This window comes from Merops nubicus, unplaced genomic scaffold (genome assembly GCF_000691845.1).
Source record: "Merops nubicus isolate BGI_N331 unplaced genomic scaffold, ASM69184v1 scaffold31723, whole genome shotgun sequence".
Taxonomy (NCBI): domain Eukaryota; kingdom Metazoa; phylum Chordata; class Aves; order Coraciiformes; family Meropidae; genus Merops; species Merops nubicus.
Genome location: NW_008600334.1, coordinates 1 through 25176, shown reverse-complemented (window position 1 = coordinate 25176; position 25176 = coordinate 1). Strand labels below are relative to the sequence as shown.

Here is a 25176-nt window from a genome sequence, read left to right as displayed (position 1 = left end):
AGCAATTCTCAAACCCCACACATTAACAGGTCTCTCCACACCCCTTCCATCTATGAGCTGGTTCCACACAGGCGTCATCAGAGGAGAGTTCCCTGCACAGCCACCCCTGAAGAACACAGCCTGGGGAACCAAGCAGGGGATGAAGAGGGTGGCTGGGGCAGGGAGAGAGTCCTTTTAGAAAAATACAGAGCAGAAAGCAAGAGCAGAAGGAGCTTGTGACTCCTGGGAGCAGCTGAGCTGTGCTCTGAAATCCCAGCAGCTAACAAGGGCTGCTGTAAAGGAGACATGCTGCTGCCACCACTCCCATGGATGTCTAAGAGACACTGCTTCTCTCCAAGGACAGAGCCTGGACATGAAACATCTCAGATCGAAGGGGACAGTCCTTCAAAGCCTTCTGGAGAGATCACTTTGTCAGAGCAGGGAAGAAATGAGAGGATGGATCAGCTGAGCTTCCCTCTATTCCTTTTTTACACCTTGCATGGACCTCCAATAGCCAAGGAAGAAGGGAGAAGTCACAGAGTGAAGATCACCAGCTGAGAGCAGAACAAGGTATGGTGAGCAAACCCAGCCTGCTTTTCTATGTCTGTGGGGTGAAATGGGCATGTCCTGAAGATGTTGGGACCCATATACTCTGGAGTCACACTCCAGGGAGAACCCAGTTTCACTAGGCTGCTGGTTCCTGGGGGAGTGTGTTAGCAAGTGTGGAGAGGGAAGGGTGTCCCAGGACACATGTCAGCAATACTGCCATGTGCCAAGTCAACAACAGTCACAGACCCTGAAATCATCTCACAGCCAGAACACTCTGACCACCTTGTGAGGTTTCAGGCAACACTGTATTGTAACAGCAAGAGGCAGAGGACCTGGTTTTTGTTGACTGAACTGGTAACCAGAGCTCTTTACAAAGCTCTGCCTATAAAAGCATCTCAAAGCAACCATAACTCTTAATGCACGGGACACCTTCTTTCAAAGGACAAAGAGCTGACCCCTAATCACCTTCTGGAACAATTACCAAACACAGATCAAAGGCTCCTGGGAGGAGAAGATGCACAGGCTCACCCTGGTGAAGCAGCTTGAAGTCTGTGCTGTCCAGCTCCCTCCCACCCTTGCTCCGTAGCTGCACCAGGAAAAGGAGGCTCAGCAAAACTGGCAGGTTCCTGTTGGCTGAGAAGGGCACAGACAGCTTAGCTTGTGTGGGAACTCCAAATTGTACCTTAAAGCCTGCCAAGAGTTGTTAATTTTCCAGCTCAGGAGTGAGAGTGGGTTAGGGGAGGAAGTATTCCCCTTTTACACACACACACACACACACACACACACACAGAGTCCCAGCTTCACTCTCGTCTCTGCAGCCCCATCAGGATCAGGCCCCTGTCTGACATTGTTGGTCTGAGTTACACCCTGGACCCTGCAACCCCCTTCTAGGAACAACTAGAAAAGAGGAGGGAAAAAGGAGGAGAGGGTCAGGTACACCCTCAGTGAACCACCTCAGGGGGATGGTCACCACACCTTCAGATTGCCACCTCCAACAAGTCACCAGCCCTTTCTAGACTGCTCTCTTCCCATCTACTTGACCACCACTGGCAGCCTGTGCTTTGGCAGCACCTCAGAGCACTCAGCTGCACAGCATTTATTCTCCCCCATCTTCTGAGGCCAGAAAATACTGGTCATTCCACCCCAAAGGGCAAAGCAGAGCCAGCAGAAGTGAGAGCCCCACACGACAGGTCTGTAGGTGAGGAGAATTTGCTGCTCAGACCACCAGCTTCCCAGGACAACCCCCTCCCTAGGATATTTGTGCTTCTGCAGAGCTGTAAACAGGTCAAGATTTTGTATGGTATAGAGCCAGACCTACAGCCAGCAACTGCCACCTCCAGAAAATATCTTCACAAAGGCTTGGGGGTTTTCAGTTTTGAGGAGGAAATGTTTATGGGGGTTTTTAATGTTAACATATTCTTGATGGAATGCCACTTTTAAGCTGCCTTCTTGTCTATGAGCTGGCTACTCTTTGAACAGGGGTGCAGATCCTCTGGACTTAACTGCCCCAGGGGAGCTGCCTGTGTGCTGAGAGACAAGGGAGTCATCTCTCCAGAGTACATCTGGTGTTTGACCTTCTGGATGGGGCTGTCAGGAACCCAATTAAGGAGTTCAAGGTGCAGTATGAAATATTAGTGGCAGTGGAAGGGCTCAAATCTTTCAAAGGCCCCTTTAGCCCAGTGCCCTGTCTCCCAGGATATTGTCAGTTTGGAAGAACAGGTCTGATTGCCACACAGGAGATGGACAATCTGCCTCCCTGCAGCCCCTGGGATCCCTACATCAGGAACAGAGGGACACCACAAGTCCAAATGTGCACACTTCCAAACAAGATAAGATTTACCAAATGCCAGCACTGCCTTCTTTATCCATAATCTCATAGCCTCATGCTCCACCATGCTCCTGCTTCAACTCTGCCTCTTCTCCAGCCTACTGACTTTGCTGGAGGGAAGGCAAAACCACTTTCCCTCTTATTGCTTCCATCCCAACTCCTGCAGAGCAAAACACTCCAAACACAGCAGGGCTGTTAAAGATGTCAGCAGCCCCCTCAGGAACAAGTCAAAGCTGTGCTGGGAGCCTACCCCAGGGGAGCAAAGGACATCCCAGCACTGCTCCCTCCTTCAGTTCCAGCTCACAGGATGTCTCCCAATGGGACAACAGTCCCAACATCACAGCCAGGGCTAGTAAGGAACAGAGGGACTTCCCCCTGTCACAGCCCGGCTAAGCTTTGAGAGATTTAATGGAGTTAAGAGATCTGGGGATAACACAGTTCCCATTTGGGAATCAAGACTGTGAATGACTCAGATGATCTCTGCTCCTGCTCCCTGTGCCCTGGGAACTGAGTGTACCCAGGCACACCATCCTGTTCTGCACAGAGAAGGGGCCAAACAGGAGGATTCCTCTCAGTCACCAGTGGAGCCCCTGTTCAGGCTGGAGGATTTACCAGCACAACTCTCCACTGAACACTTACTGCAGTACTTGCCTTGGTCTAACAATCACAGTTTGAAGCCAGAACAACCTAAATGAGAAAAAGACTCACTTCAAGAATCTCTGGAAAATGAAACTCAATCAGTACAGTTCTGTCTGTACATTTCCTCATGCAGGGAAGCAGGGAAGCAACATCAGCAGTTGAAGAAGACTTTGTCTCAGGCTGCATCCCTTCAGCCATCTACCTTACAGCAAGACCAAGTCACAGAGGTCAAGACTCACCTTGCAGGGAGGCTGAGCTGCTCTCTACCAGCAGCTGCTGCAGAATCTGCAGGAACTGACTCCGGAGGAGGTCACAGACAAGCACATCCTCATTTCTTTCCAGGAAGGTCCTCAGAGTCAGCAACACCTTCCAAGCCACCTCCACAGAGCTTGAGCAGACCAGGTCCTGCAAGGGAACAGGCACACACGTTACCTTTCTGCCATGGTTTGGATGAAGCTGCTGCTACTTCAGATCATGATGCTGATCTGGTGCCTTGGGGAGTGGCCTAATAAAGCACCCTCCAGATGAAATATGTCCTGATCAAACAGAGAACTGAAGGAAGCAGACAGACTCTCATCTGACAGGCACCTCTGAGTAGCATCCCCTTTAAAGACTGCATTTGTCTAACTCCCATCCAGCACACAAGTGTAGGGGTAACACACACTTAAAGTCAAGGTTTTAGAAGAAGTGAGATCCTGAAGTCAGGGCCCAGTTTCAAAGAGCACAGAGCCTCTGGCACTTCTGCTTTCCTTGTTGGCTTGAAAAATCAGGTTTCATCTTAAAGATGCTTACCTCAAATCAAGCTTATGAGTCAGTCCATACTCATTTTCAAAGGGTTGGCAGTGTTGTATCTGCAGCAGCAACAGAACAACTAAACCAGAGGGAATGTACATCAGCCAGAGGAGCAACCACTCAGTCACAGAAAGTGGGAGAGTCGTGTACACAGCATCCAGCCCACGAGCCTGCTTCTTGACTACAGAGCACTGTCTGGAGTCTCTGAGCTGAATCCCACAGCCAGTAGCCTTAATTTGGGCATACTTCAGTTATTGGGGAGTTTAAACCTCAAATTCACCTGCACAGCACGTAGGGATGCAGAAAATCCTGGTAGTGCTGGCCTAATATGATCATCTCAACACATATTGTTGGTGACTCTCTTCCCCCAGGAGCCAAGGCTGCTGCACTGCAAATGCTGCAGCTGGCAGAGGGGAAGAGAAGCCTGGTGTCAGCAGCCAGAGCCCCAGCCTGCCAGGCCAGCCTCCTGCCTCCCCCAGCTGCAGCCAGACTGGGAGGCTGGAGGGGATGGATGGGGCTGTAGGACTCAGGGAAAGCAGTTAGGGTCAGAATAGGCTGCCTGTGCCAGAAAACCCTCTCTGGTTCTGCGCCTGATTCCTGCAGGGAGCTGAGACCTTCAGGAACAAGAGGCAGGGAGCTGTCTGCACAATCATCCCCACTGGCACAGATCTGTTTCATGGGACATTCAGGAATGTAATCCAACATCAGGCAGCCTAGCTCCACTCCCTGAGGGAGCAGCATGAAGAAGCCAAGCAGAACAATGGGAGATCAGGACTATATTCACCCCTAGGCGAACACACACAGCACAAACCAGCACCAACCAAGGGCTGCAGCCTTCCTGGTCTTGGTCCATGCATCACTGTGTTAACATCTTCCTCCCTACTCTGTCTAATCCAGACAATTATTAAAAGCAGGTAAGCAAATAAATAATCCTTGGAAGGACATTCATTTTTGTTTCACTGTACCAGGCAGAGGCCTTTCCATTTTACCAGTGTGTTCTCAGACTGAGGTTATTCACCTCCTGAGTTTTGTTGGCATCTGACAGTGTATTTATCCCAGGGTATTGCACTGTTTTATTAGCCCATCTAAATTCAGATTGATTATGCTCTTCCCCAGCTGAAAGGTGAATTGTCAAAGCCTGTGATTTATTACAACTCACTTTAAAGACCAGGACAGGGATAAATTAATTTATTTCTGCAAGAGTGCCTGGCAAGGCAGAGGAGGGAAAGCAGGAAGGCTGCACCAATCAGGGAAGGAGCCACTGGGTTTCTTTTGCTTATTGACAGACCTGTGATGTATACAACTGCTTTAGTTTATGGAGTGACAGGCTAAAGGTAACAGTGTAGGCAAGTCTCACAGGACACTTCTCCTCCTCCTTAATTTGTACTGATCCATCAGCTCATTGATCCCTTTTACCAATGTTCTGCAGCAGTGTCAAGGGCCTGGATGTTGCTGCCTCCTCTGCAATGTCACCCTAACTGTGAAAACTGTCCTGGGTGAGAGCCCTCCTGTCAGGCATTTCAGTAATCTGGGGTATCAGAATTTACTCCATAGCCTCTCAGACCAGAACAAATACCTGCCAGCTGGCTCAGTGGGTGCCCACTCAGAACCAAACTCTGCTTCTTCACTGTCTGCTGACACAGATTTCTATTATCAGTGAGAACAGGATTTAATTTCTCTGGCAGTCTGGAGAAGAAACATCACAGCTCTCAGCTTTTACCACAGCTCTCAGCTTTTACCCTTAACAGACAAATCTCATGGTCTCATCTGGAAATGTTAGCAAGTCTTTGCTGTGTGACTGGCTGAAAAGTCATGGGACAAGTGGCCACTGATGGTGAGGGGTGGCAGGGCAGGTGGCAGAGCTGGAAGTGAGAGGAGATCTCTGAGCAGCCATCAGGACCTGGATTCTGTCATGACTGCAGAGTGGGTTTGTATCTATTTATATATATTCCATTTTATTATTATTGTTATTAAAGCTGATTTTGTTTTCTTTCCTAATCCATGAATTGCTCTCCATTGTTCCCTTTCTCTCCCCTTTTGAGGGTTAATAGAGAGCAATTCATGTAGTGGCTGGCCCAGTCCTAAACCATGACAGCTAACAGAGCTCATTACACCAGCTAACACGCTAGCCCTGCTACTTCAAGGCCCCTTTTTCCCCTGCACCAATTAATTTTCCCTGCCTCAAGATTTTTCTTTTATCATTTAAGAGCAATAAAATATGCTATTTGCAGTCCTGAAAACTCAAGGGTACTACAAAAATCTCTGACAAGACTCTCCAGCTAAAGCCAAAGCAAATGAGCCCCCCACACCCACAGAAAGCTGTGCCATCAAGACCCATTCCCTGCACTCTTGCTTCTTCAAAGTTCTTTGTTCCTCCTACTCTTCTCATCTATCAGCAGAAAACCATTGCTCCCAAATTAGCAAAACAGCTTCCTGAAAGGCTGCCACAGAGGAATCTGGAGTAGCCAGCTGTATACCTGGGTAGAGAAAGGAATGGGGTTTCTCATCAGCAGTACCTTTCACATCCCTGCCCAGCCATCTCTCAAAGATCACAGTGGATGGATGACAGAGAAAAACCTCTCTCACACACACATACACTGTCCCATTTGCTGTATCAGCCTTCCCTGGGAGGTGGAAGTCTGTGGATATGGGCCCTCCTAGCAGAACTCTCAGCCTTGTAACAGCACTGAGAGCCTCAAGACCCAAAAACTCCCCTAAACCGTGGCCAGGATAGCAGCCTGTCCTTGAGAAAGTCACATACCAGTAAAATAAGTAAAATGCTGGGGTTGCTCTTCAGAATGGGAAGCAATGGGTTAGCACTGCTCAGCTGCTCAGCTGAGCCCAAACCATCTCCTTCAGCCTCAGTTTGCTTGCAGTCTCCCCAGGAAAACCAGAGCTGGAGGACTTGGTGGCCAAATCTCCCCAGAAGTTCAGGGTAGTGCAGGAAGAATTTCACCAGGAGAGGACAATGGACGTAGACCAAGCTCAGATCTGGCAGGTTATCCAGGATTCTCCTCATGGTACACAATGACCTCTGGTAAGGGTGTGGGAGGGAAAGGGGGAGAGAGAACAAAATAATCACTCCAGACTGAATATCAAAAAGCTGCAGTGATGAGAGGGTACTGTGAGAAACAGTCACACTGCCTTTTAAGTAGACAATCAAATATATCAGTTAAACATCATTCTGTGAAGCCCATTTGCATCACAAAGGCTGAGAAACTTGTAGGCTTTCTACAGTGCTGGAAGCTGTGCAGCAGCAAAGGGCCATATGGGAACACTAGAAAGCCTGCTGCAGAGGCTGTGGATGTGTTCAGGAGGCTGAAGCTATGAAGTTTATGATATTCCATATGGGAATTCACAGCCCATCCAACCCATTTACACTTCCCACACATACACAAGTGTATTCAGTCAATTTTCTGTTCCCTAGTGGCTTTTCACAGTTGACTTTCCAGAGTGCAGATGCACTGCACAGTCCTCACTCATTCACTGCTCACCACCCCTGTCAAAGCACTTTCTGCAGGAGGGCTGATGGGAGTGGGGAGAAACCCTAGTTTCAACAAAAAGGGTCCAAGAGGTAGGAAGGAAACCTTCTTTTACCAAATCCAGAGCTTGGCCTTTGTCCTGACAGCCAGCAAGGAGGTAAAGTGCAGCTCTGAGGATGACTGGAGGGGGACAATCTCCATGGTCCTGTGCTGACAGAAGGAAATTTCTGATGGCTAAAAATAATTCTGCTGCTGGGACAAACCTGCATTGAAGGAGATTGGAGTGGAAACTAACATCAGTCATGCCTTACCCACTAATACATGGTACATCAAGGTCAGAAAACCACTTGTCTTGTTTACTCTTGGCTCACCTGTCCCCAAGGGTGTAGGCAAAGTATACCAGTAGTATGAAGCAGTGTTGGTGGCTGCAAAGAGACTGATCCAAAGAGAAAGGCTCAGGGGTTTCAGCCAGGAGGAGAAGGCTTTCAGCAATGGTGTAGTTTAATTGAGGCAGGCCCTTCTGCAGGAGCTCAGACAGCTCTTGCTCTAGAAAGAAAACAAAAAATGAGCAGGCAGGCAGTGATAAGAAAAGTCTCCAACAAAGCTGAGTGATGGAAACATCTGCCTCAACTAACTCAGGCACATTAAATGAGGGAAACTCCCGATGTAAGAAATATTACATATTATTAAAATGTTATTATTGCACCTCTACAGTTTGGCATGAATGGAGGTGTGAGGCCTGATCCAACAGGGCTGGCTTTGAGGATGAAAAGACACTTCTGCCTGAGGTTCTTAGCTCTTTGCTGATGCCCCCTGTATGGTAACCAACCACCACCAGTGGGAAAAGTGGCTTTTGTCATGGGGAAACTTTCATCTCATTTATTTGGGACTTAACTACTACGGGAAGTTACAGTATAGATAGGAAAGAATTTGCCAAAGGGAAGAAAAATGGCTTCAGTCTGCAGTTATGGGTGATTGTGGCAAGGAATATTATTCCAGTTAAACCATGCACAGTTGTGCTAATAAATGTCACCACGTGAACAAAGCCACAGGCAGATGAAACACACTCTTACAGGTAGGGTTCCAAACTCTTCAAAATGCATCCTCTGGGTGTCATCTACTTGCTGGATCAGCTTACCAAAAAATGGGGAAAAAAAAAATCAAAATAGAGTTTGTGTGTTCTCCCTTCCCTCCTCCTTTGTCTATTTTTTAGAATCATTTTTGCACTTATTTCCTAACTAGAGGGTGTCAGGGCCTCAGACTAAATGAAGCACCTTGTCCCTTTCCCCAGACTTGCCCTCCTGAGAAGAAGTCCTCTCCTTCTCTGAGGCAGAGTAAAGGCTCAGGCACAAGCTGCAGAGGAAGCTGCAACAGACCTGATTCAAGGCAGGATTTCTGTGAAGAGGAGCAGAAAGAGAGTTAAGAAGGTTAGAAACATCCTCTTCATACTTCTAATATCACACACTGTCTGCCAGAACCCCTGTTCACTGAGTGATCATATACATAAGCATGTGCCCCATCACAAGAATATGTGCCCAGGAAGCCAGAGCTCAGAGGGAACTGATGCTTCTGCTGCTTCTTTTCAAAACACCCACTGATCTGCCTGCTCCAAAATCAGGCTGCTTTACCTCTACCTGCACAGTTCACAAAGGAGCACAGGATTCTCACAGCACTGTGTAAATTCACCTCACTGCTCCTCCTCCCTTCTCCCACATCCACCTTTTCCACTGCCAGTTACCATGCACATTTTGCACTAAGACAGAACCACTTTTGCAGCCTCTTGTCTTGCCTAACCAGGTCCATGAGATAAGAATCTGCTTTCCCATCAGGAGATTTTTAACTGGTTCACAATACACACATCATAATACCTTTGTACAGAGCAAAATCTGGCCTTCAGCTCCAGTGTCAGTCGGATGAAGGAGCAGGATGCTGGACAGGAACCAAGACACAGACACAGAAGGAGCACAGAACATGTACAATAAGGGAAAAGTCCCCTAACCATAAACATCTCCACATCCCATCAACATCTCGAAGCAAATCTGGTGAACAAGGCAGGCCATCTCAGTAAGAATAGATCTGTTAGGCTCTCCCTCCCAAAGCAAACTGCTCTGAATTTGTGTTTGGAGGGAAGCACCTCAGATTCATGGGTTTTCTCAGAAGGAGAAGGGAAGATTTGCCAGCTTCACATGTTTAGAACAGAGGAATTCTCCACATCCCCTCTCTGAGGCACTAAGAGTAAGGAATACACAGAGTAAACAGGATTTCTACACACTAAAATCCCACTAACACTTCCTGCATAATCCCTCTCTACAGAACACCCCATTCTGAATATTCCAGAGGAAAGGGTAAAGCTGACACAACTTCCTTATCTAAACTAAAATCTGTCCCATCATCACTGCTAGACCAAATCACTTCTTCATCCTGCTGAACTCTATCCTCCCTCACATAAACATGGAATATAATCCTCCACATAAACTCTCATTAAGCTCACTGCCTCAGCAACATGCAGCAGCTGCAAGTTCCACCAGTGAAGTTAAGAGCACATGAGCCCACACCACCCTCATACCCAGCTTTTTGGAGAACTTCTTCTGCATGTTTGGCACTGCTGTAAAGAGGGTATTGAGTGTTGACAGGAAAACCTCCATCACTGATGGGCTGACAGCCCTTTCCAGGTAGTTCTGGGGAAAGAAAAAAAGATAGATGTGTGCTGTGCAACAAACACCAAAAGCAACAGCTTTCTTCCAGCCTCCTGCCTGCCCAGGAAGGTAGATCTCTAAATCCAAACAAATGGAGTAACAGTTTCTCCACCAAAATGCCTGGCAGGGAGCACACAGGCTTGCAGAGCATCTTGAGAGCAACTAACACTCCCCTCTGCCAACGTTCTGAGCTGTGCTGCTAACTCTGCAAGACGTGGCAACAAACAAGGAACTTCTTCCAGATTCCAGCTGGCAACCAGTGAGGCCTGAATGCCCAGTGGCTGAGGCTGCTGCCCACACTGCCCTGGCAGGAACTGCAGGAGCTGCTTCCACAGGTTGGGTGCCTAATTCTCCAGTGTGGCTACAACACAGGCCTTTTGTGTGAGTGCAGCTGACTTTAGGAACACTTAACATCTGTGCTTCAGCCTTTTATGGAGTAGTGGCAAATGCAGATTGAGTTCCCTGCAGAGTCCAGCCCTCAACTGTTTAGAACCAAATGACTCACACTTGCAGAAGGTCACTGGACAATTTTCTCACAGTCCATTAGGTTTTACCCAAGTTTCATGAGCAAGAAACAGCTTTGCCAAGCTGGACAGGCACTGCAGTCTCCCTTCAGGGAGGAGACCATTGCAGCTGCCTACCAAGAGATGGGTTAAAAAAATACAAAAGAAAACAACTCCAAGCTCCCAAGGACTCCAAGAACCCCTACACTTGAACCTGTGGCAAAGCACAAGCAAAACTCACTAAACATTCAGAACCACAACCATAATCCCATTGTTTTGACAATTCTTCTGACAAGTGTCTTAGAGTCAGGTCTGTATGGAGCACTGGGCAGCCTCCTCAATACCTTCTGGAAAGAAGTGTGGAGTTGCAGACACAGGCAAATTCTGGGACACAGACAAGTTTTGGAAAGGTGGCAGAACAGGAAACAACAGTTCAGGCACTCTTCATTCTTTGCAACATCCAGAGCTGCCCTGGGTTAGATAGCAGGGCAGGTAGGCTGTGGGGATTGCACAGTCTGAAGAAAGACACTGACACCTACATGGAAGTTTGGGGAATTTCCCCACCCTCTGAAACCATCCAGTCCCATTTTGCATGAACTGTATAATGCCACACTTGGCTCTGGAGAGGTGCCACAGCTCTTCTTGATTTACTCTGCATGCTCTCTTCCTAAAAAACCCACTTGTCCAACCCACTCTTGGTGCTTGGAAGCACCTTTCCATGTACTCAAGGAATAGACCAAGTTCAAAAGAAGCCCTACCATGACCATGGGGATGCAGAGACTGTCACAAATCCTCAACAGGAACTCAGAGAAGTTCCTCAGGGTATCCTTGCTTTTGGAGTTGGGGGCAGTGAAAGGATTCTCCTGGGCCATGGGGTCACTCTGGAATTCCACTGCTAACCTACAAACAGACAGCAGATACCTGAGGAGAGTGGAATCCTCCTCAGTCTGTAAAGGAAGTCAGGAGATGCTGAATTTCCACCACAGCTTTCACCATTAAGGACCCTGATCAGTTGGATATGCAGGAATCTGGCAATCAAAGAGTCACCTCCTGAGTGAAACTGTTAAAAGTCAGCAGTGTTGCACAACAGCACAGGTTGGGAAAGGAAGACTTGGCTTCTGTGAAGAAGGTACCTGCTGAGGGAAGCCCTAGTGTGGCAAGACTACAAAGGTTCTCAGCCAGGCCAGAGTGCCTAGAGCACCACACAGCAAACCTCACAAAAATCAGCCTGGGGACCACTGAGCTGATCTAAAACCCATGACAGAACCCAAGTGCCCTCTAACACCACCCCAAGACACTGGGTCAGTGTGGACCTGCCTCTGAACTGCCTCAGCCAAGCCAAATGCAAGTGATGCAAGGCAAACCAACTCAGCTGGCGAGGCTTCCCCACCAACAGATCTGGGGTCCTGCACACACTCATCTCCCCCCATCTGCTGTGCAGCTAAGGGTGGGAGACAGCTCTCACCCAGGAAAACAGGGAAAGCTGCTGCTCATAAACCTGCTTGCAACAACAGGTCACAGACATGAGCAGATCCAAGGCCAGCATCTGGAGCAGATGCACATTTGTTGAGCAGTTAATCCCCTCTGGCAGTGAGCCCACACACCCTAGGGCACAGGAACAGGGTTTCACACTCACCACCCAACAGTCCTCACACCAGCAGCAGTTTTGGCTAATTTTCAGGCAGTTCCTCAAAGGCCAAAGACATGAAATACACTGCTAGGTCCCAGGCAAATTTCTTGGGAGGCACAGAGAGGTGTCACAAAATTCCCACTGTCACCACATATCCCTCCTTCTGTTGTCTCCCTGGCACTGAACTCAGCAGTGATCCTTCAGAGGTTGGGCTGGGTAGATGAACTCAATCACAAGGACAGAAGGATGGACAGAGATGGACACACCCAGAACCCACCCACACCCCCCTGACTTCTCCTCACCTGCAAGCATTTCTGAAGCTTTCCAGAGTGTTGAGCAAGAACTGGCCCTGTCTCTGAGGAATTCTGCTAAGATTTCTGTTTGCCAGGTGACTCTGGGACACTGAGAATACCAGATCACCCTGTTAAAGGAAAGAAGTCTTTAAAATCTTATATCCACAGTCAAAAAAAAGGAAAAAACAAAACAAAACAAAACAAAACAAAACAACAACAACAACAAAAACAAACAAACAAACAAACAAACAAACCTTCCTTCTCTGATATCAGCAGCAGGAAGAACAACAGATTTCACTTCACTCACTTCTTTCACATAATTGGGGTTTTTTACTACTGTGCTTTCCCCAGGGAGGGCCAAGTTAGGGAGTTCCTGTGCTCTTCCTAGGGAGGACAGGTTATGGAGCTACAAGCTGTGCACTGAGCTCTCTTTACAGCCTCTATTGCCATGGGTTGGTCTAATCTGAGTTTTAAACAGCTCAGCTAATGGAGTTTCAAACCCTTCTGAGAAAACTTGGTATTTTTTTAAAATTTTGTTTCTTCCAATTACTCTTCAGACAACACTGAACAGTTCCTCTCCTTGCTCAGCACTGAAATCCTGAAGTTCTGTATTTTGGCTCAGATTTATTAGCAGCTATCCATGCACTAGCTCTTGTTCCCACACAGCATCCTACTGGGTTCAGCCAGAAGCCAACTGCAGTGTCAGAGCTAATCATTCCCCCAAACTGGGAACCACTTGGAACTCAAAATCTGCCTTTAAGCCCTAACACATTGTGGTGGTCTTCTCCAAATCCTGTCAGAAGAGAGCAAGGTGACACACTGGTGCCTAGCAGTTCAGCACTCCTCCTTCTCCATTTGATACAGGTACAATCATCTCCCTTTTCCTCCCCTCAAAGACAGCCTGGATGTCCTTACTAGCTGCCTAATTTCCTTCCTGTGAAGCTCCTTATTCTGAATGGGACACCACATTTTGTGTGTGCAAACAGGCTGACCAACATCTGCCTAGGGGACAGAAAGCAGGCAGAGAAGACAGACATCTGGTACCACAGAATTTGGGCCTAAAGATAGATCATCAGGCATTTGGGGCTCTGTCACTCCAGCAGGATGCTCTTGCCACCACAGACATACAATCTAAACCCCCATAGCTCTAAGCCTAGAGTAAGAAGGCTCAGCCCTTGTCTTCTCACTAGGCATCTGTAACTGGGGGGGGTTCCTCAGAAGCACACAGGTCCCAGAAGCACATCACACTAAGTACATATTCCAGGAACAGGGAAGAATTTTCAGCTCAAGGAGTGGCTAACAGTTCCCTTGCTGAGGCACCACAGTGTGTACAATGACCCCCTCAGTCTGAAGGCACAGCAAGAGGTGTTTGTTGCCACAGAAATAGATTGACTGACACAGACTACAAGGTGGGGGTCCTGAAGAAGGGGAAGTTCAAATGACCTTGGAGTAGTGGAGACATAAAGAGAGGAGCATGCTCAAGTAGTGCCTGACAAATCTTCACTGCTTTAGAGAGACAGCATTCACCAGCATCCATCTTCAGCTACCTCAAAGATAAAGACTGCTGCCATCTCGAGGTGTGGGGATCAAAAGAAACACCAGAGAACCCAATATCCACAGGGCAAGGGGACAGAACATCTCTATGACATCCAGACAGTGTGCTGGGAGGATCATCTGTGTCCTGCTTGGTCCTACCAACAAGCAACAACTTTCATCTTACTGAATGACTCTTGCTGCTCTGTGGTGGAGGAAGGTCAGCACATCTCCTCAGCACTGCCTCCAGCAGCTTCTGCAGCTCTTCATAGGGCACTGGAGGGGAGCTCAGATGGTCCTTCCTGAACAAGCCAAGAGAAATGGAGCATGCACATTCCCTGCTGGGAATTCACTGCAGAGCACATCACCCACACAGCCCCAGGGGAGCCGCAGAGACCGACACGGTATCAACAGATCTGTCTGAAGAAAAGCCTCCAAAGATTTCCCTGCCTACCTCAGGAAAGCTGCCACAGCCCTCACAGCCTCCACCACCACCTCCAGCACGGGGCAGTTCACTGTCTCCATCAAAACATCCATGGCTTTGACACACACACCTCGGTTTGTGAACAGTTTGATTTCCACGGGTTGCCTGCAAAGAGGGAACAGAGGAAACAAGAAGAGTGTCTGAGTTAAGTGACTGTAGAGCCCTCTCCTTGTTTCACCAAAGGGACAGCTGAGCTGTGTGCTACCAGCCACGCTTTTCACATCCAGAGCCAGCTGCTCTCAAGGAGGTGGTCTCAAACTTGAGCAGCTGGACAGTTTGCTGCAAAGAGTGAACTTCAGCAGGTCTGGAACCCTACTGTGATGAAAAAAGCCAACATAACTGTGGTGCTGCACCCAGGAACACCAACATGAAAAACCCAAGAAAAACAGGCTTTGCAAAATACAGTCAAGCCTCTGCCTAGGATTTTATGCTGAGGCCATCTGCTCTGGTATTTGTGAGTTCATCTGGCAATTTGTATTCCTGAGTGAAGAAGCCAACACCACCACCCTAGAACAAGGACACTGCCAGGAGAGTAGCTTCACTCACAGGCCCACAGCACTTTCTAATGGCAGATGCTGCCAGGAGGACAGGGACTTCACAAATTTGAAAAGCAATCAGGAAAATAAACACAATCCAACTGCTTTGACAATTCTGCTTGATGCTACGTGAGCGTTTTGGCCTGATTGCCTCGTGGCACAACACCTTTGAGCATTCAGCACAAGAGCCTGGGGGGATGACAAGCCATCCATCCCAGTTTTGGACAGTGCTGTGTAAACAGCAGACTGTGCTCCTTTGGCTCCTGGCACATCAGACACAGTTGGGAATGCAGGGGGGAGACAGACATGTGGACAAGAGGCACTAACAGCCTGCCAGAAAGCCTCTCCAAAGTGAAGGAAAAAATGCTGCACAGCATGACAGGAGCCAGATTTGGGAGCCAAAAGTATTCCCTGCTATTCAGTTTTCACAGCCATGCATGGTTCAAGCCAGCCAGCAGCACAGGCTCCACTGCACACCTCAGGAATGGGAGAGGAAAGGGAACTGCAGCAGAAATGACACCAGGAGCTCAGCTACGAGGCAAAAAGTGAGCAGAGGCAGAACTACTCGTTTTAGTCACTCAGTGGGATGAATCCCAGCTTGGCACCCACCTCATGTTCTGCTGGGAGAAAAAGCTGTGAGGTGGGCAAAGCAAGGGAAGGGCCCTGTGAACTCAGGCTCCAGGAGCATGCTCTGGTCCCAGCCACGTGCTGAATTTCCAAATTGTTTCTATTCATACCATAATTCTATGAATTCTCTGTATTTCCTTTATTTAATCACTGACCTTCTGAATTAAAACACATCAGGGGAAAAAAAAAAGCCTCCAGTGACTCATGGAGGGAGGAAAGGATGGAGGAGTGTTGCTGACTCATCCAAGAGGCACAAACCCACTTGCAATATGGTGCACAGTGATGTCTCTGGGGCCTTCAGGGGAAAAGTGTGATGGCAGCACTCTTGCAGCTTCTTGCAGCCTCTCATCTTTGGGTCCCAAACAGTGCCTGCCACTCTGGTTGTGGAGAGAAGAGAGAAGGGGCACTCCAGGGAGAGCTACCCACTGTTCCTGATGCACTGCCAAGGGGAGCAGCATGTCTCCCCCGCAGAGCCTGGGGCTCTCTTACACAATCCAGGTGCAAGGAAAAACCAAGAGGAGAAGTTCCAGGATGAGAACCCTTTCCCCACTATTTATGGCTTTAAATAAAACATCATTTCTAAGGCAAAGCTCAGAGAAACAGAATGAGTGTGCTAGAAAATGAGAGTAATTGCACATAGTGTTCTCTTTGTTTTACAAGCATAAACACTGTAATTAGTGTTTACCACATCCTGGTTTCTCTTTTTGACAGATCCCACACTGGCATCATCACACTGTTCTAGCACTGCTGCTTGTCCTTCTCCTTTTTACCCTGCCACTTGCTACAAAATTGACTATGACATTCCCAAAATACAGCTCAAGGGCTCTCCTGGGGGAGCTAAGTGGCAAAAACAACATTCTGTCACCAGCATGACAGGACAGGAACAAGATCATAGAGCAAGAACAGGAAGCACAGAAGGAAAACAAGGCAGGGGTATGTTGTTCCTTAGCAGAAAAGAAGAGGAAAAAAAGTGACAGAAGACATTAATATTTCAGCCCAGAATTTGTTTTTGCTGTTTGAATTTAGCTCAGATGATGACCTCAGACTAGAAGCCATGGAATTTGGCAAGGAAGCATGAAGAGGCAGATATCAGGGTGGGTGCCTGCACCAAGAGGACAAGCTGGGAGGTTCAGAAGCAACCACCAGGCCCTTCCCCACAGGAATAAAGGAGGTACATTTATCCAGCAACACCTTTCAAACACCAAGGCTCTGGGGGTGTAGATATTTGGTCTCAGATAAAAACCCTAAAAAGCAAAAGGACCACAGCTTCCATTTTGGGGCACCAAACTCTGCCTGTGCAAGCCTGAGGGGTTGCTCCCTTACCTTCTCAGTATTTCAGTGAAGAGCAGGAGTCCTTGTTTGTGCAGCTCCAGGTTGTTCAGCTGCAGGACGTCATGGAGACTCCTCACCAGAGATTCAATGCCTGCACGTGTTCAAAGGAAGTCACAGAGAGGGCTTTTAACACCCCAAATTCCAGGATGGAAGCAAAAGGAATTTTTCAAATGAAGGAAGATTTGAACTATTATTCTCCTGAGCCACTGACAGAAACAACTGCCTCAAGGTACTGAGTGTTCACCCAGCTCCCTGCTAATAGGGCCCAATCTCTGCTGCTGGAGGCAAGTCCAGGAGAATGGAAGGAATTTTGCCTTTCTTCCTAAATCCACTGTTGGCATGTCCACAGAAACACCTAACAGCAACTTAGGTAGTGTCAGTCATGATAACTGATTATTATAATGAACGCATGCTCATCAGGAACTCATTAGGACAGCAACACTGTCAATTCAAGCTACATTGGACACGTCTGATGGGTACTCATTCTCAATCCTTGATCCATCCTGAGTGGAAACTGTGTGTGTAAAGCATTGAAATTCAGCTAGAGGGACAACAAATGCCCCCAGCACTGCTGCAGTCCCTGTGTCAGAGAGGCTGGTGACTCACCATAGACTGTGTGACACTTGGAGAAGAAAAGGCGTTCCTCAGTGAGGAGGAGGAGGCAGCAATACACTGACCAGATAAGAATTTCACTGCTGCTGGAGAGACACTCAAACAGGAATTCTGCAAACACACAAAGAAGGTTACCCTGGTAAGTGGCAGTCTGCTGGCAGCGTGGCACAGCTGCTCCTAGAACAGAGCAGGGGAAGGAGGAGGAGAGGAGGAAGCACAGCAACAGCCACAGGGGGAGTGGAAGGAGAATGGCTGTAGCAGGAGATGGCAGGAGTGGAGAAGGGAGTGGATGCCTGGGGGGACACTGGGCTTCAAAAGGAGGTGACTGGAGAGCAGAGTCCCACAGGCAGGTGTCTTCCCAGCACAGGCAGCAGGCAGGAGCTGGACTGTGCTTCTAGCCCTTGGCACAAGTGGGAAACCACAATGAGAGCTTTACCACAAGTGCAGTCATCTTTTTGTTTTTCCCCTCAGAGCTTCTACACCTCCCAAAGACTTTGTGAAATGAAAGTGTTTCTGTCTTTTGGGATTACAAGGAAATAACAAACCATCGCCCACCACCGTATTCTACAGCTAAATCCTAGACCAAATTCTGTGCAAAGTTACACTGTTTAGTGGGGTGAGATGGAACCCCAGCCTGTTTAGGGTTACATCTAAGGTCCTGCAAGAAGGACTTGCCCAAATTCTTGCTGTGGAAACTCCATTCTGCCTTTTGACAGCTGCTTCTATACTTTCAGTTGAAAACTTACTCTCCTCTTCCATTCCTAAAATCACATTGGCCCTTTTTTGCTGGTATAAATCTCTCACCACACACATTATGCTATGAGTGGATTTCCTGGAACCAGCTGGATCCCTAAAACAAACAGCCAGGAACTGCTTTGATACTGGGAGATGAACAATAAGATGCATTTCCTCACCTGGGACATCTGCATGGATAAAAGCAGGAGCATATCTGCTGGGAGAGTGAACCAGCACTGCAGCCACACAGTGGGAACTTGCTGCCTGCAACATCTCATCTCTGGTCAACAAAAGCTGTTGGGAAACACAAGTCAAAAAGGAGAGAGGAAGTCAAGTGTGCAGACATGGGTAGGAAACACTTTCCTCTGCATTTTAAAGCATAAATGAAGATCTCTCTTTCAACATGTACTTCACAGATGAAGTTTGCTAAGGAAAGAGAAAACACTGGACCAAATACACTCAAAAATATGTCAAATGAGCACCACAACAGAGAAGATTATGTGCAAGAATAGCTCTGCCTCCATGCTTAGTCATGCACTGCAAGTGTTCTATCAGACCTCCAGTGTGAGTGAGTAAAATCAGCTGAGGCCAGGAGTAAAACTCCCCCCCTCCAGGATGCAGCAATGAGCAACAATGTGATCTATGGGCTGCACCCATTCCCAACTGCAGCCTCTGTTGCTGGTGTTGGCAAGAGAATACTCAAGTGCTTCAGATAAAGACTCAATACAGGCCAGCAAATTCTTTACATTTACCAACAATTCACTATTACTTCAGCAATCACCTTTTTGAGAACAAGTGGCAGTGGATTTTCCCCTTCTAAAACATCAGGGCTCTCAGACTCCTCCTCTGCCTTTGAATTATTCATGAGAATGGACACAAAATGGTCAGTTTTCAGCAGCTCCTTTAGCAAACCTGCAAAAGGGGGGAGAAAGAGTGAGCACCATACCGGGCACAGCAAGGATTAGATGAACACAAGAGTATTTGCAGCCTGCCCTTTTCCTGCACTCCTAACAAAAACCCTCACCTCCAGTTCAGGGAGCTTCTTCTCAGTGTCCCCAGATACTCCCACATCTTGCAGCCCCTTGTTGCTGATGGGTTTTGCTGGGTCTGATCTGCTCCCTGTTCCTTCTCAGAGAAGCTCATGGGCACTGGTACATGATCTCAGGAACACTCTGCCTGCACAGTCTTCTGTGCTTCAGTACCCACTCCTAAAACTGTTTCTTAGAAGAGCTCTTGACCTGTATTTTTCTCCAAGCTACAGTCAGGGACCCAACAATAACTAGACATTTTCCCTAACAAACTTAGAATCATAGAATCATAGAATCATAGGGGTTGGAAGGGACCTCGAAAGATCATCTAGTCCAACCCCCCTGCCAGAGCAGGACCACCTAGAGTACATCACACAGGAAGGTGTCCAGGCAGGTTTTGAATGACTCCAGTGAAGGAGACTCCACAGCCTCTCTGGGCAGCCTGTTCCAGTGCTCCGTCACCCTCACAGTGAAAAAATTTTTCCTGAAATACTTCCTAGTGAACTGGCATTTATCTTCCCCTTCTGCTTCCATAGTCTCTGGCTGCAACAGCTGTGTTTAGCTGAAGGATATTCACACACAGAAAAACCCTCAGTATAAAAATATAGAGCACTGCTACAGGTATTGATGCAAATCATGAGCAGATGTCAGCACTGGGGTGTCATCTGAGCAATAGAATTCTACTTTCTAAGGAATCATCATCCATTTCTAGGAGCTGAGTTGATGATCTGAGGAGCAACCAAGTTCCTGCTTACCTCCTACAAGAAAAAGGAATTCCCTGGATGGTTTACAAACAAGCAATGCCAGAAATGCTGGAATTGTGCTCCCCAGCAAGAGTGGAAGCATAAATGCAAGAAAGTGTCACTGCCACATTAACTTTCTAACCTAAACAACATGATGCCCCACATCTGAAGACTGTATTTGTTAGATTTGTTGTTGGCCCATGGAGTAACAGGAAGGATGGAGTTCTTAGCAAGAAGCTTCTCTATGGAACAACCCACATGAAAGCACCTAAACCAGCCAGGGATTTCTTCCTGACTCTAAGCCTTCCCTTGCACCTTGCAGTTTCTCTCAGCAATGCCTTACCCAGACAATTAACCTGCAGCTCCCTTGTCTGTGCATGCCCCAAGGTAGCCAAGAAGAGGTCACAGAGCTTCTCTTCAAAGTGTGCTGAGAGCCTTTCTGTGCCAGCAGGAGAGGAGTACAGCTTGCCATACAAGTAGCAGACAGCAGCCTTTACGCCTTCATTGGGGTACATCAAGCCCATCAGCAGATGATCCACTATACTCCCTAGAGTGAGGAACAGAAAGGGCAAAACACTCACACCAAGGAACTTACTTTTTAAAAGCACCAACCTATTTCCCTTGGAAACTTTCACAAGCCCACTGGACAGACTGTATGCATATTAAAGACTGCCACAGTTAGGTGGTGATGTGCTCACCACCACCCATCCCTCTGAGCAAAGGTAGAGTATTAAATGGCTAGAGGAGCTCTCTGTTCACTGTATGAAGATCCATCACCCCAGCTGCTTCCCCAAACAGCTGCTCTTGCTCACCAGGCCCTCAAGGGATGGACCAAGGAAAGAAAAACTAAATGCATGTTGCCTGTGAGGCAGGCCCACAAACCCCAGCTCACAGAGGCTGGCTGAGAGCACAGTGACAAGCCCACTGTGAAGGTGCTGACCTGCAGCCCAGGAAGCCAGAATGCCACAGGGACTTGTGGGCAGGCTTCTTGTGTGACCTTCGGGAATTCACAGAGGGGACACGTGCATGGATGTGTGTGTATGTTAGGGCTGTGGGTAGGACCCTTCAGCGGGGTGTACTCACCATGCTCTACCACCAGCATATCAGCAAAGCCTGGGATGGCATCTGCCAGCTTGCCCAGGAGAGTGAACGTGGGCATGCTGCCTCTCATGGTAGTTGCTTTGAACAGCTGTAGAGGAGACAGAGATAAAAAAAAATGTTTCACTGGTGAGAACAAAATCCAAAGGCAGAAATGCACCCAAACCAGGGTGGAAGCTTTCAGTGAGGCATAATCCTCCAGAAAAAGGATCTTTCACTAAGATGGGTCCTCTTCACCACTTAGAATAAACCACAGGAAAACCCTGAACACATCATTCAGTCTCCAAAATATCTTTTAATCAATACAAGAAATCTCTGTCTTGTTGCTTCTCTTCCTCTCCTCACCCTGCAGCTCTTTCATGAGCAGAGGAACCAGTTGAGTTTCTCCCCACTCTTGCTACTTCCCAATCTTTTGTATCCCATGGGACCATTCCAAACTTAGGACTGAAGAGAGCAAGAGCCCACAGCACAGGCTGGGAAAGCTCCTCATACCACTGAGGCAGTAAGGTAGGAAAAGAAGAATCTGAGGAAGCCACACAGTTTCACAGGAGCCTTATGAGGGCATCTGGCTGCAAGACACGGTGAGAACAACAGGAAACCTCCAGGGCTGACACCAACACTGCCAAAATCACAGCAGGCCAGCTGGCACTCAGACACCCCACTGCAGCAGAGGCTGTAGCCCAGAGCAGTAGCTGCAGTATTGCAGGGCCACTCCTTTCCACCCCCTGAAGAACTGAAGAACTGAAAGGCAGGGCATGGAATTCATCTTCACTCACCTCTTTTTGGCTTTCCTCCAAAATGCAGCGTAAGTACTGTTCTGACTTCAGCTCCACTACAAGCAGCACCAGGACTAGGCAGGAGAAACAGGATGAGTCACTCACCCCCAGGAGCACTCACAATCCATCCTCCACAGGGCTCTGGCACACCACTGAGCAGAGAGCAGGGTCTCAAGGAGCACAGAGTTGCTCAGAGAGCAGGGTAACATCGACATCCCCACCACTGGTCCTTCTCCCAGCCCAGCCTGAGCTCTCTGCAGCAGCACCAGAGCAGGTCCTGTTGGAGCTGAGCTACAAACCACACGTGGAAATGAGCTGCAAGTGCCAAACTCAGGACACCAAGCAAGCAGAAGGAACCAGGAAGGGAAGGAAACAAAGCCCTAGCTTAAAAGCATCAAAATTTCTGCTAATTGAATTTCTTACAGTATGAAAATTGGCCTTTAAAAAGGTGGCTTTCCAGAGAAGGTATCAGAACAGAAGCTGCTGGGTGAAGTTGAAGACTGAGAGCTCCTCCTCCAGCTGCTGCTGTTCCTGAGGTTAACAGTGAAGTCCTGCAGCCATTCCTCATTACCCCACAGACCTTGGCAGAAAGCAAGGCTCCAGTCACCCCTGGGGAACAGTCCTCAAGCAAGGGCTGCTCCTCTGGGCTCACTGCAGCTTTAATAACTCTGCTCAGTCCTGTTTACTGAGCACTGGCTGCACATCCCCTGGGGCAGCCCTGGAGGTTCTGCAGGAGATCTCCTTTAGCTACAGAGCCACCCATCTTTAGCTAAAGATCACCACTGAGACAGGTGCTGGACAGATGGTTTAAGCCTTTCTGAGAGCCCTGGACTCTCAGAATCTCCAAAACCAAGAGTTAGGTAACACTAAGTTAGAATTCCTCTGATTGAGAGCATCCATCTCAACAGACTGGTACCATGACAGAAAGATTTCTCTCACCTTTTCAACACCATTTCAAGCAAGTGCCTGAAAATTGAAACCCCTCTGGAAGAAGCTGGTCATACCTCCTGTCATCTTTCCTGGCTGGGCAGGAGGAAACCATTGACTTGCTAGTATCACTAGATTCACCAGAGATGGCCCAAGTTAACTGGACAGCAGAGATTCCTCTGTCAGCCCTGCAGGTGTTGGAAAGGCTGCTCACAAAGACTAAACCCCAAATACTCTCTGTCCTGAGAAGACAGCAAAGAGATCCCAAAGCTCACTGAAGTTACAGGAAGATTTCCATTTCCCTTGAGCCTTTGGTCAGGTCCAAAGATGAGGCACTGTTTACCACTGTTACCCATCTGACACTACATTTGTAGCACACAGAACCTGTGAGAGAAATGCTAAATATTAAAACCTGCACTGCCCCCAAATATTGGAGCTGTCACTGTGGCACTGAGAGAAAATAGATGTTCTCCCCAGCTGGAGCTGTGTAGAAAGTGAGCAGCTCATCATAGTTATCAGGCAAGCCAGAACCTCCCTTCACAAGCAGGAATTGAGGTGTAGCCTCTGCCTCTCACCTTCTACAGACAGATCCAGGGCACTGCTGTCTTCCACAGTATGAAGCATCCCTAAAAGACAAAGCACAATCAGTCACAGAACTCCTTCCTGCTTGTGACCATGCTGTCATGTTTTCTTGCAAAAAAAAAGCTGCACTTTTTTTTTCAGAACTGTTTTGTTTCCTATGCTTCAGACCACACCAGCCTGACATTGCCAGAGGAGGGTGGGTGGTCACAGGTAGTGTCACAAAAGGTGCCTCCACCAGCAGGACAGGGGGATGTGAAGGTATCTGAGTCTCTTGTAAATTGGTGATGTGCTTTATAGTTTAAGGCAGTGGCTCCACCTACGTAAGTCAATATGGAACTGCTGCTATTGCCACATCTCACCCTGTGTACCCAACACTGTCCATCTGAAACAGTACTCCAGAATGACAGAAATTAATAGAGCTGTGAGTTATCCTTCCTATCTTCCCTTCCTGGCAATTACCACGAACACTCTTCTCCCTCCACGAGAGGGAGACCAAATTTGAACACCAGGTCTAAAGAAAATAGAAACTATTCCAGTGGCATTCATGGTTATACCCTCCACCTTTCTCTTCCTGCCTCACTGTTCCCTCACTTAGGCTGCTATGTCTCCTCCATCAAGTTTTCAGACATTTCAGAGACTTTTCCCACAGCCTTGCTATGCAAACCAGTAAGAGATGTTCAAAATCAGAGACTGTTACTGGAAGGGCACTTTCTGACAGCCCACAAACTCTGCTGTGAGGCTGAGCTGCCAGAAAGAGCAGGTATCACAGGCTCTGTGTCTTTCTACAGATGTGAAGTGATGATGTGGGAAAAAAAACTACGTAGATTTATATTTTGCACATTTGAGATTAAATCCTGCAACACCTTTTTAAGCTCCTGCTTTTGTTTTGGTATGAATACTCCACATAATGGCACTGTTCAGCAAGGGGAGGGCAGAAGGGAGGGCACCCAGGGCAGAGTCACAGGCACCCCTTGTTCTCCAGAGTGCAGATACCTCAAGATACTCTGAAAAATGCACATTTATGAACGAAATAAGGAAATGAATTAACCTATCCTAAATCAAAGGATGGGCAGCTTGCTGTGGGGAGCAGTAACACACCTCACACAGAGTGGTGGCAGGATGGAATTAGGCACTGGGTGTTTTGGGGTTGTTTTGGCTTCAAACGTGGAAGATTTTTGAGAAAGTTGGGGCTGTTCAGTCTGGAGAAGAGAAGGCTCCGAGGTACCTTATTGTGGCCTTCCAGTATCTTAGGGGGGCCTACAAGAAAGCTGGGGAGGGACTTTTTAGGATATTGGGTAATGACAGGACTAGGGGGAATGGGGCAAAGCTGGCAGTGGGCAGATTCAGGCTGGATGTGAGGAAGAAGTTCTTCCCCATGAGAGTGGTGAGACCCTGGAATGGGTTGCCCAGGGAGGTGGTTGAGGCCCCATCCCTGGGGGTCTTTAAGGCCAGGCTGGAGGAGGCTCTGGGCAGCCTGATCTAGTGGGAGGTGTCCCTGCTCATGGCAGAGGGGTTGGAACTGGGGGATCCTTGTGGTCCCTTCCAACCCTGACAGATTCTGATCTGTTTTAGCAGAGGACTTTAGAGCCCTAATGGCTCAATGGTTGGACTTGATGATCTTGAAGGTCCCTTCCAACCTAAAGGATTCTATGATTTTCACACGTAGAGGTGTATTTAACCCCAGGGAACCACCTTCTCCCGGCCACAGGAGGGCTCTTACCGAAGAGAGCTCCCACCAACCGCGCGCAGACCCTCTCGTCCTCTGCCAGCAG

General features: G+C 48.1%; 1 protein-coding gene across 1 annotated transcript in view; it reads right to left on the bottom strand.

Annotated features, from left to right (window-relative positions):
* Nucleotides 1–25170, bottom strand: part of MEI1 (meiosis inhibitor 1) — a 32139-nt gene extending 6969 nt beyond the window's left edge. The window contains exons 1-19 of the mRNA XM_008937676.1: nucleotides 25125–25170; nucleotides 23398–23448; nucleotides 21896–21969; nucleotides 21105–21210; nucleotides 20365–20568; nucleotides 19032–19162; nucleotides 18430–18544; nucleotides 17510–17626; nucleotides 16895–16994; nucleotides 14379–14513; nucleotides 14112–14226; nucleotides 12401–12519; nucleotides 11227–11368; nucleotides 9836–9947; nucleotides 7641–7815; nucleotides 7385–7532; nucleotides 6549–6821; nucleotides 3235–3400; nucleotides 1057–1161 (exon numbers count right to left, since the gene is read on the bottom strand). Coding sequence (XP_008935924.1) covers nucleotides 1057–1161; nucleotides 3235–3400; nucleotides 6549–6821; nucleotides 7385–7532; nucleotides 7641–7815; nucleotides 9836–9947; nucleotides 11227–11368; nucleotides 12401–12519; nucleotides 14112–14226; nucleotides 14379–14513; nucleotides 16895–16994; nucleotides 17510–17626; nucleotides 18430–18544; nucleotides 19032–19162; nucleotides 20365–20568; nucleotides 21105–21210; nucleotides 21896–21969; nucleotides 23398–23446 — 2386 coding nt within the window. The 5' untranslated portion in view covers nucleotides 23447–23448; nucleotides 25125–25170. The remainder of the gene's footprint in view (nucleotides 1–1056; nucleotides 1162–3234; nucleotides 3401–6548; nucleotides 6822–7384; nucleotides 7533–7640; nucleotides 7816–9835; nucleotides 9948–11226; nucleotides 11369–12400; nucleotides 12520–14111; nucleotides 14227–14378; nucleotides 14514–16894; nucleotides 16995–17509; nucleotides 17627–18429; nucleotides 18545–19031; nucleotides 19163–20364; nucleotides 20569–21104; nucleotides 21211–21895; nucleotides 21970–23397; nucleotides 23449–25124) is intronic.
* Nucleotides 25171–25176: the final 6 nt, after the last annotated feature.